The sequence below is a fragment of the Thamnophis elegans genome, chromosome 13 (assembly GCF_009769535.1).
Source record: "Thamnophis elegans isolate rThaEle1 chromosome 13, rThaEle1.pri, whole genome shotgun sequence".
NCBI classification, from domain to species: Eukaryota; Metazoa; Chordata; class Lepidosauria; order Squamata; family Colubridae; genus Thamnophis; species Thamnophis elegans.
Window position 1 is genome coordinate 47,244,162 of NC_045553.1, and position 11,525 is coordinate 47,255,686.

The 11,525-nt window shown below is 46.9% G+C and overlaps 1 protein-coding gene across 1 annotated transcript; it reads right to left on the minus strand.

Moving 5' to 3' along the window:
• Window positions 1-612: 612 nt before the first annotated feature.
• RNF26 (ring finger protein 26) lies at window positions 613-5,630 on the minus strand. The gene has a single exon (XM_032229449.1). It carries the CDS (start codon window positions 4,749-4,751, stop codon window positions 3,324-3,326), a length of 1,428 nt encoding a protein of 475 aa, XP_032085340.1. The 5' UTR covers window positions 4,752-5,630; the 3' UTR covers window positions 613-3,323.
• Between the last annotated feature and the right edge of the window lie 5,895 nt (window positions 5,631-11,525).

Below are 11,525 nucleotides of genomic sequence, written 5' to 3' on the forward strand. Positions count from 1 at the left end.
TTTATTCTAACTTCTCTTAAATCCTCAAGTACAGATCAGGACGCGCAGAGCCTTAAATCTTCAAATGCAAAAAAACAAACAAAACAGAGAACGCTCTTCCTAGTCTGCAGGTAAAAAGGACTGGATTAAAACAACAAGGTATATCCTCAACCCTGAATCCGGGTAAATTCAGGAGGATGGTTTAGCACACCCTCCCAGGTCTAGTAACCTAAATCTTTGGGCTGTCCCAGGTGGGGCCCTAGAGGTCTTTAAAGCAGAGGCCTCCAAACGTGGCAATTTTAAAGACTTGTGGACTTCAACTCCCAGACCAGCGTGGCTGGCTGGGGAATTCTGGGTGCTGAAATCCAAAACTCTTAAAGTTCGAAAGTTTGGAGACTCCTGCTTTAAACCATCACCTCTACTTGGCTCCTGGATGGTGAAGGTCTGTTTAGAGCCTCTGTCTTTAATTTACAGGGAGCATTTACAAAAAGCGCGAGTGCTGTAAAAAAAAAAAAGAGCAGATCCCCTTTTGCATCTGGAAGCTGTACGGCCTATTTTATTTATGGTATTAATCCCCCGGTTATGTCTCTGGATTCCACCTGCTGCTATTCACATTGGATTTTTTTCTCCTCTGACCTGAAGAGATCCTCCTTTGCACGCACACAAACACAGATCTTCAGCACTGCCAGCATTAAGGCACTCAAGTTTAGCAATCGGTCAATTCCCTCGTTTTACCCCTCCAGCTCCCGAGAATCCTGCAGCTTCCCCCAAACATAAAAGGAACGACGTTAGTTCTCAGCTACAAGTTAAGCACTGCTTTGCCAATTTAATTCTAAGGTTTAAAATCAGATTAGGAAAACAAAACAGCAGAAGACTTTCAAGTAAAACAAAATTAAAAACCAGCGTAGATGATGGCTGGGGTTTTTATGTCTCCCTGGCTGCGGATGCAGATGAAAAATAAAACCGTGGACAAAAATAGCTCCTCTTTTTGTTTTGAAGGGAACAAATGGTTCAGGTAGGTGGGAAATGTTAACAAGAGGACGACAGGGGCTGTGATCCTCATCTACCTGTAGCCAGAGAGACACAGACCGCAGCAAATTGTACTTTATACAATGTTCCTCTTGCAAATTGATGGCAAATCTTCTCGAGAGAGAGAGATTTTTCCCTTGAAATTTGGGTGGTACACATGATAGCCCTTCAAAACCTGTTGTTGAGAATGTTTACAGCTGACTTCAACTTCCCCATCTAGCAGGGTAGGATCTCTGGGTTGTTGTTGTTTTTAAATGCTGGAAAAATCTGCTTTGTGCAAAGACAAGTTTAGTGCCCTGAGGACTTGAACTGGACAATCTCCAAAGATATGTCAAGCAACATCTCAAAAAGGGGAGCTGTGATATGCATTACTCAAGAGAGACACTGAGCCCCGTCCCCCCCCCCCCGCCCTCCCCAGCCTGTGTTAGCGACAGCCGATTTTTCCGCAGGGAGTCTCGGCCTTCTCGGCAAACCTCCCTGGAAAAAGAGACGCTTCTTAAAATCAGCAGGGTTGGATTCCAAGGAAAAAAAAGTGTGCCACCTTCTCAAACCCCTGCTCTGTGGAGGCTGCTGCAATTCAGCCCATTTGCACAGCTGGGATCCAGCCACTTGGAGCTGCGGTTTCAACCAGGTTCCACTTAGAGGTGGAAGAGCTATCAATAATTCAGCCGTTGCAAAAAAATAAAAATAAAATAACAACAGAAGAACTTCAAAATTTCTCATTTTTCTTTCCAATTCAAACATTAAAGAAAACAACAACTGATTCTACTAAATGGGTGCACTTAATCGCCCGACAATTGGTACACTCAAGGCTGGCCTTCCAAGCAGTCCTGTGGATATTTAATGACTGCCTCTGAAAACAACAATCTCTCTCCAACCAAGCAAACCACTGTAATCACAACCGCCTTCTTTTTCCTTAAAATTACCTTTACAGGATCTGCAAAAGGGGCATCTAACTTTGGTCGCTTGTGGACCAAGCGTGGACATCAACTTCCAGAATTCCCCAGTCGACAAGGTTAGACACCTCTGATCCGACAATGTCTCCTTAGAAGCCTCAGCAATTCTGCTTTCCGGAATTAAATTATGACTTCTAGAACTTACTTCCCCATGTTCTAAAAACCAGTCCAGACGAGGAATCGTAAAAAGCCTTTTCACTGGTCTAAACCATCAGTGTCATTTTAACCTTCCACTGCTACTTAGAGCCATTTGCTAGCTAGCAAAACTATAGCTGTACTATTAGGTTCCCAAAATTATCCTCAAAAGAGGGAAGAAGGGAATTGAGAGTTGTGCAATAGAGCTGGAATGTACTATTTTGCATAGATAACCTGTGGAAATTGCATGCCGGTGGGTGGAATACGATCTTCCGTAAGTGTAATAAGCTCCTCTATGAAGCATCTATGTGCTCTCTCAGTTTACACATTCGGTGTCCAGCTTATTTTCTCAAGAATCTGGACAAACATACATACAGTCTTGGAAATAATATTTGGACTAATGGTATAAAACTGGACATCGAGATGCTCAGTAACAGCCAGAATCTAAGACGTTAGTTGTGCCTTGTGAAACTTGACAATGCACGGCTGTGATAAAATGCACAAGAGGTTGACATCCCCTTCGGTGGGTAGCACCAAACCCGTCCAGATCAAGGTTTGGAAGTGTAGACTTCTCTTATTAAGCAGGAATTAATAATAAGTGTCTTACATGAGTCAGGCAATGTTCTACAGAGATCAATAAAACCATCCAGAGGTGAAGTTACAATGAACTTTTAAAAAAATGAAAAGAGTGGCAGGAGACATTCTGACTCCAATAATAAACGGCAGAATTATCTTATTCCTCTTTTCAGACCTGTTTATCAGCTATGTCCCTTAAAGACGTTTTTGTCCCAAACACCAAATGATAGAAAACCCAAAATATCAGCACCTGTGCTTTTTGTACTCTGGATGAAAAAAAACAGCCATTGGACTCCTTTACCCCCACATCGGAATACGGTGCTTGACTTCGCCACCCACCTCTCACCACAGGAAGTTTCCCAACTATTAACTGCGACCAGCAACTGGGGTGTTTCCTTTTTCCCCTTACGAAAGCAACAAACCATAAAAACAGAAGTGCAAAGAAACAATTCATAGCATTTTTCAGGTTCCGCTAATTGCAACTCATGTCCCTGGATTTTGTTTTTTTTTTTAAAGGGAGGGGGTGTTAATAACTCAGTGTTGACACCGAGAGCCTTTACCAGCTGTTAAGAGGTCCAAAGGCCAGCGACCTCTTGTGCTTTGGTAAAAAGCACGTGGTGAAGGAGATCGAGCTGCTTCCTCCGGAGCTCACAGGTAGACGTTGAGAGTCTGCAAGATCATTTGTCTGCACAGCGGGCAGTTCCGTTGGTAGATGGCCTGCTGCAGCAAGATCTGAGTGCACTCTTGGCACAGGCAAAGGTGCCGGCAGGGTAGTAAGAGGACCGTCTTGGCTTGATCTTGGCAAATGACACATTTCTTCCGTTCTTCTTGTTCTTTAAGAAGCCGCCACAGGTCGCCGTCTTCTTCCGAAGCATTCAGCTGCTCCTTTTTGGCAGTTTTGGTCTGGGAGACGCTTGGTCCTTCCCCCTGAGACTGCTGTGAGCCTGTTCCCAGATCACTGTCCGTTCTGGCCTGGTCCCTGCTGCCTCTTTGGCGGGGACGTGGGTTCCCAGCTGGCCCCTGTCTTCGTGGATACGGTTCTTCCAGAGCCACTCTCTGCCCCACAGCAGCTCCCCCTGCCCTTTCTTGGGGAGCTTCAAGTGCCTGCTGTGGTTCTCGTTCTCCCTGCTGGTTAGCCGCCCAGATGTTCCTGCTCCAACTGAGCACTTCAAGGCCCCAGTCTGCCCACCTCCGCCAGGTCTGGGAGCTCAACAGCATCTCCAGGGACAAGGTCACGATGTGGTAAAGGCGTTGCATGTCCCTGAGCAAGCGGTGGTAGGAAGGCATGGTGTTCAAATAGCCGGCCACTTGGTTGGCCAGGGTCCAAGTCAGCTGAGGGTTCAGGACGAAGATGCTGGTGACAACAATCGCAGAGAGCAACACCATGCCGTACAGGTTGACAAAGAAGACGTTGATCAACAGCTTGCTCACCGAGGCCAGGAGATCAACAGCCAGCTGGCAGGGAGTCCACAGGAGAATGGCCGTAGCAATGGCACTGCTGGAGAGGCGGGCGAGAAAGGCAACCAGAAGGTCTATGATCCTCAGAAAGGGCTCAACTATAGTATCCCAGAGGGCCAGCCCCGCGCCAAAAAGGTTCTGAGTCCCAATGAGGCAGATGTTGATTATGCTGTTGATGAAGTAAGCCACAAGGCTCATGGCTATGGCGCAGACTTCGCACATCTGCCTCAGAAGTGTCTGGCCGGAGCCAATCAGGTTCCAGAAACCTCGGTGAACAATTTCTTTGCTTCTCAAGCCCAGGTGGGTGAACAGGTGGCCGAGGACTTTCAAGCTCTCCATGCTGGAGCAGAGTCCCCTCAACAAGTTGAGGACGGTGTGCACGGAGCCCAGAATCAGGCAATACAATGCCTCCAAGATGCACAGCAGGACAACCAGGATCCCATTCCAGAACTGGCTCAGGCAGGCCACCGTGGCACTGGGCAGGTTGAAAATGAAGGCCAGGAGCCAGATCAAGACGGAGAGGAAGCTGGAAACGAGGAAGAAGTTGATGTCCAGCAGGATGACCAGCAGATCCAACACCAGCCCCATGCCGTTGATCACCAGGAATACCAGATCCATCACGGAGCTCTCAAAGAATCAGCCACAGCCAAGAACCAACTGCACGGCTCCGGAAAGGCAGCAGGGAGGAGAGGCCCACGTGTGCGTTCTGCTCCCTAGTTTTGTATGTTAAGGGAGGGAGGAAAAGATGCTTTGGCAACCAACTCCTGCAAAACTCGTAGCTCACTGTGCATCAAGGGGCAAATGGGCCGGCGGGTCCAAATTTGTGAGAGTGGAGAACTGGACAATTCTTCTCCCCAAAGGAAGTCAGCCCCTCCAATATTTTTTTCTGGTGCAGAGAGTTTCCAGCCCTCACCCCAAATCGAGGTGGGGGAGGGGGGCTTGCAAACCACTAGGCCCCATCCATGGAAGCTGGGGCACAACGCCCCCTCAATTCAGGGGGGGGGGGATGCTTCCACCACCTTCTTCCTCCCCCTGGGGGGTCTTTCTTGCTGAAATGTATTTGAATAAAAATATTTCTTTTCTGTCCAGAGAAGTTGCCTTTTAATTCAGTTCAGAGTCTGGGACCCCTTTCAAAGAAATTGGGGGGGGGAGCTTTGCAGCTGATGGCCTGGGTCGGAAAAAAAGGGGGTTCTTCGAGGGAGGGGCGCTTTCGGAGCAAGAAGGGCGCCCCATAAATACTGAGGAGGGGGAGGGGAGGGCGCGCGGGAATCCCCTCCCCCCGAGGGGGCGTCCCCCCTCCCACGACGTAGAGCTCGGAAGCCCAGTCCTCAAGGCCGCAGCCTCGTCCCCAGCCTCTCCAAGCGTGGAGGTGGCAGGGCTTGCCCGCCGCGAGGGGCGCAAGCGACCACCGCCCCTTCAACCGCCTCGGCCGCCGTTCGCCTAACCGCTGGCCCCTCTTCTGCTGGGCGCCGCCATCTTGGAGGGGCGGGAGCCTCGGCGGCCAATCACCGACCGCGAAACCGAGGGAAGTCGCGTTTCCCTTTCCTCATTGGCCCGCGGCGGCTGTTGTTTTCGACCTTCCCGCGCCGCCGATTGGTCCGTTTTGAAAGTCGCCTTCGGGCGGTTGACGTCGCTCCGAGGGAGGAGGGAGGACTGAGGGGCGTGGCTTCTCCAGAGGCGAACGGCGGGAACGAGGAGGTCACGGGATTGGAGGGAAGGGGCGTCCCTCTGCTTTTCCCCGCCTCCTAGGGGGCGGAGCTTTTTTGCATCTTTGGGAGCCGTTAGAAATAATAACTGAAATAAGGAGATTTAAATATGGTGCTTGTTATTTATCCAATGATATTTTATTACTTATTTTATCAGCCCTTAGGTCTTCTTTAACAGAGATTTTAATATATATTTTTAAAAAGGAGAGTATTTTTTGTGCACTTTGTTTTGAAAAGTTAATTTGGCTAAGACACTGAGCTTATTGATCAGAAAGGTCGGCAGTTCAGTAGTTCGAATCCCTAGTACATGTCTCCTGCGTGAGCAGGGGGTTGGACTAGATGATCTCCAAGGTCCTTCCAACTCTATTACTTTAAAAAAATGTGGGAAGGTTTTTGCAAAAGAATATATGTTGTTTTGGAGGGGACCAGGGCACAATTGGAATATATTCTATATCTTTTACTTGTTATAGTTGAAGAAATTTAGTGGGGGGGGGGAACAGGGGGTGGGAAGGCACTGTAATATTATTCCCCCCCTTTTTTTTCTTTTACTGTAATTAGATGTATATATTCTATGTTTGTGTTATTTGCATTTAAAAGAAATATTTTTAGAAAGGCTTTTGCAAAAGAAGGCATATATTTTAGCAAAAATTATTTCAGATTTCAGGCTGTTTTCTCATCCTGTGGAGATTTTATTTATTTATTGCCTTTCTGTGAAGTTGGGGGAAGGCTCCAGAAATCCTAAACTCGCATTCTCGCTTGGATCCTGCAAATTTAAAAGCACCCTTTAAAGAAATTATTTATCTATTGTTTCCTGGCTTCCCTTCTGATTCTCTGAATGTCTCGCCATTGAATATCTCACCTTTGCAAGTTTGCATGGCCAATACCTGAATTTAATTGATGCAAGACTAAGCCATCGCCCTTCTTAAAAATTCATATTGCACAAAAGGGTCCCATTTAGGGCAACACCTGTGAAGAAAAACTGGATCCCCCCCCCCCCCGCCCAAAAGAGAAGCTCTCCAAACCTTAGACAGCATAGTCCACCTTGGCTTCAACTTTACAGCAAGGAAAGGAGTGGAAGGGGAGTGTCCGTGGGAAATATGTAATTAACTCAGCTTTCCTTTTCGCAGAGAGCATCTGCAATCTGGGTTTGTTTGCCATCAAGGTGCCCATCTCGGGCTTATGCTCTTTGACCTCAAGGGCCAGAATGAAAAACCAGCCGATGTTCAAATATTTGGGGCTACCTATGAAAAGCTGCAGCCCTCTGAACAGATAGGCAGAAAAGGGCCTTTCCCTGCCATCTCTGGTTTGCAACTCTTGTTTATTCATCATCTCCTTCCAAGTATTCTACCTCCGAGGTAGATTTCTATATCCCAATCGATGCGATCATCATGATCCTCCAGCTCTTCCAGACAGGAGGCTAGAAATCCTCCAAAATCTGTCTTCTTGGATGGCTTTTACAACGCGGGAATCACCTTTTCAGTGGGACATAGAATAGAACAGAATAAAATAGAATAGAATAGAGTTGGAAGGGAAATTGGAGGTCTTCTACTCCAACCCCCTGCTTAGGCAGGAAACCCTACACCACTTTAGACAAATGGTTGTCCAACATCTTAAAAACTTTCAGTGTTGGAGCATTCACAACTTCTGGAGGCAAGTTGTTCCACTGATTAATTGTTCTAACTATCAGGAAATTTTTCTTTTGTTCTAAGTTGCTTCTCTCCTTGATTAATTTCCATCCACTGCTTCTTGTCCTGCCTTCGGGTGATTTGGAGAATAGCTTGACTGCCTCTTCTTTGGGGCAGCCCCTGAGATATTGGAAGACTGCTGTCATGTCTCCCCTAGTCCTTCTTTTCATTAAACTAGACACACCCAGTTCCTGCAACTGTTCTTCATATGTTTTAGCCTCCAGTCACCTAATCGTCTTTGTTGCTCTTCTCTGCACTCTTTCTAGAGACTCCACATTTACATTGTGGCATCCAAAACTGGATGCCATATTTCAAGTGTGGCCTTACCAAGGCCTTATAAAGTGGTATCAACACGTCACATGATCTTGATTCTATCCCTCTGTTTATGCAGCCTAGAACTGTGTTGGCTTTTTTGGCAGCTGCTGCACACAGGTGGCTCCTATTTAAATGGTTGTCCACTAGGACTCCAAGATCCCTCTCACAGTTAATATGACTGTGCCATGAAGACACAGCTTACCATGCAAAGTGGCATTCAATCATCCGAAAAGCATATCCTGCACCTACGGGAATTCCCCAGAAGATGTATTTATGGTGGTTATAAAGTTCTCTGGGTGATGTGATCCCCATCCACAATCTTCACAACTCGCTTCCGACAAACAAAGTCAGTAGGAAAAGTTGAATTCATGTAATGCCCATATAAAAAAAAAATAATTGTAAAATCAAGCATGAATACATAATTATCATCTCACTTAGCAATGGAAGTTCCAGTCTCCCTTTGTGGTCATAAAGCCGAAGATCTGGTAATCATGTTGAGTTTTCCTGCCAGATTTGTTGGAAAAAGAGAGGAACGAACCCCCCAAGATCTTCCGCAAAACTGCCAGAAGGATGAAGTAATCTTAGCTCAGTTTCCGCCACCTGGCTGATAGGCAGGAAGGCAATACTGTTAATTTGAAGCCTTTCCTCCAATGCCTGCCAGGAACGGAATAGTTTTTTCAACTTGGCACGTTCTCAGATGGAGCATTGGAGCCCAATTTTCATCACAAAGCAGATGAAGCCTGGAAAGGCCCTGGCAAGGGGGAAACTCCCTTGCTCTCATTGGAAGCAGAGGGGACACTGGCCTTTGGTGCCCCCCCCCCATGAATGCCTCCCAAAAAGTCTCCTGTGGATGTATGTCCAGGGAGGAAAAGCTGAACTTACGGCATATGTTCAGTTTGACCTCAGGGGTGGGTTCCTGCCAGTTCTAACCTCTTCTATAGAAGAGGTTCCACAAATCTACAGTGCCGTTTAGAACCGGTTCCAGCTCCCTCCCCCCCCCCCCGCCCGTCCGCACATTATCAAGAGGAAGAGCGAGAGGAGGAATTCTGGGAGTTGAAGTCCACAAGTCTTAAAGCTTTCAAATTTGAACACCTCTGGGGTTTTTTTTTCTAAAGGGTTAGGCGTGCAAGGGTCTTGTAACTTGACAGCTTTTAAGACTTGTGTGCTTCAAATGCCAGAATTCCTGAGCCAACATGACTGGAGTAGGAATTCTGGGAGTTGAAGTCCACAAGTCTTAAAGCTTTCAAATTTGAACGCCCCTGGAGGTTTTTTTTCCTAAAGGGTTAGGGCTGCAAGGGTCTTGTAACTTGACAGCTTTAAGACTTACGTGCTTCAAATGCCAGAGTTTCTGAGCCAACATTTTGGTTGCTAAGCAAAAGCGTTGTTAACTGAGTTCCACCACATTTTACAAGTTGGCCACGCCCACCCAGTCACACGGCTGGCAGGCCATGCCCACCCAGTCACATGACCGGCAAGCCACTCCCACAAAGCAGGCCACACCTACAGAAGAGGTTCTAATAAAATTTGAAACCCACCACTGTTTGACCTGTAACATGTGGAAGCATGCTCAGTTATTTTCCTGTGCTCGAGATTCTGGATTAAAACCCAAAAGACTAACCAGAAAGGCATAAATACTCGGGAGAACGGTTGCAGGACCTGGGCATGTGCAAAAATCTCAAGAGGACATCTATTAATCATTCTCTCCCCCTTCCTGGTGTTTCCCTCACCTTGGCTTAAGCTACACTGATTTGATTAACCCCATGTCAGCATTTGAGCTTTGTAGAAGAACCCAAGACTATCTAAGTAAGCTGCTAAATTGCACCGAAGAATTTCAAGGTGGGCTGTGAGCTTGCTCCCCCACGTAACAGCATCTCCCTCCTTCCTCCACAAAGTTCAAAACTTGCTTTCCGAGTTCTGTACTCTCGTCCCCCAAAGGTTCTGTGAATAGGAGGTTATGTTCTGTGCTTATAAACATTCCATATATACTTTACCTCTGATGGCGAATCTATGGCACGCACCACCGCCACCGCGCACGCGTGCGCGCCTCGCACTGGCCAGCTGATTTTGGGGTCTCTGCTGTGCACGTGGGAGATGTGCGTGCATGCGTGGGGGGAAGGGGAGAGCGCAGGGGTGCCCGTGGCCCATTTTTTTTATTTTATCAATTTCATATATACATTCACAATTATATGATCTCATAACTGTTATTAATAATATGTATTTATAACAATTTTTCCCTACAGTTGACAATATACTTGAAGATTACTTTCTTAACATCCTATAGATCCATCTTATCTTACAACGGTCCTACTTCTTCTTCCCTCCCTCCCTCTTTCCTTCCCTCGTTTCTTCTCTCCTACTCTCCTTCCTTCCCTCCTTCCTTCCCTCCCTCCTTCCCCCTTCCCTCCTTCTCTCCTTCCCTCCTTCCTTCCCTCCTTCCTTCCTTCCCTCCTTTCTTCTCTCCTTCTCTCCTTCCTTTCCCCCTTCCTTTCCTCCTTCCTTCCCCCTTCCTTCTCTCCTACATTCCCTCCTTCCTTCCCTCCTTTCTTCTCTCCTTCTCTCCTTCCTTCCCTCCTTCCCTCCCTCCTTTCTTCTCTCCTTCTCTCCTTCCTTTCCTTCCCCATGGCCCATTTTTGGTCCCAGGAGTCTGCGGAGAGGCCTGCTAGGGCAAAAATGGCCCATGGGGTAAGGGTCGTGCCCTCATGTGCAGGGGGTGGGGGAGCAGGGGGGGTTGCACATCCATGCGCAGGGGGGAGGGCACGCAGGGAGGTCGCACGTGCATTGCACACAAATGCACAACTGCCACACGCACACACACGCTTTAAGCACACGAGGACAAACAGGTTAGCTCACACCTATTTACTACCAGGTGGGAACATCTTAAGCCTGCCAGAGAAAGCAAGCATTTGTAGATGTCAACTTATCTGGAGAAAGAAATCTGTTCCATTCATTCTTTAAAAAAAAAAAAAAAGAATAGCAAACTTTAAATCTTCAAGGCGGAAAGAAATGGTTCAGTGGAAAAAATCAGAAGACCAAATAGCCTCCTGTTTAATAATTCATGTTCCAGCGACCAAGAGCAATATATATATATATGTGAATAATATTCCTTGTGTTAGCATCGCATACCCTTAAGCTAATTATAGCACGCTCATCAACAAAAACATCCTGTGTTAAGAAAAAGGAATCGAAGAAGGGAAGCTGTTTTGGGACCAGAATCTAGTATTTTATTTTCCCGAAGGCCGACGAGGTGTCTACCATAATACTCAAGGACACCATTGCCTCTGAAGCAGTGTTTCTCAACCTTGGCGACTTGAAGTCCACAGGACTTCAAGTCGCCAAGGTTGAGAAACACTTGCTCTAAAGGCAGAATGCTACTTAGTAAATCTATGCACCAACCAACAGCAAAAACTCTCACTGGAAAATGTCTTTATCGCTGCATTTGTGTGACCTAAACACTTCCTCACCAGCAATCAACACCCAGTTGAGATAACACTAATGCCAAGACTTACAAATGCAACTGATCAAAATTTTGGGAATTGGCATGTATTTAGGACTGTTGCAGGATCCTGGGGTTGTGTGAGCGCAGTTTGCAACTTTCCCAGCTGGCTTCCCACAAGCTAAGTCAACAAAGGAAGTTGTATTCGTTTAACAGATGTGTGATTCACTTAACAACTGCAGTGATTGGCGTG

Bases quoted from the DNA above. Each gene is read 5' to 3' on its own strand.
- RNF26 (XM_032229449.1), bottom strand. From the start codon at position 4,751: ATGGATCTGGTATTCCTGGTGATCAACGGCATGGGGCTGGTGTTGGAT.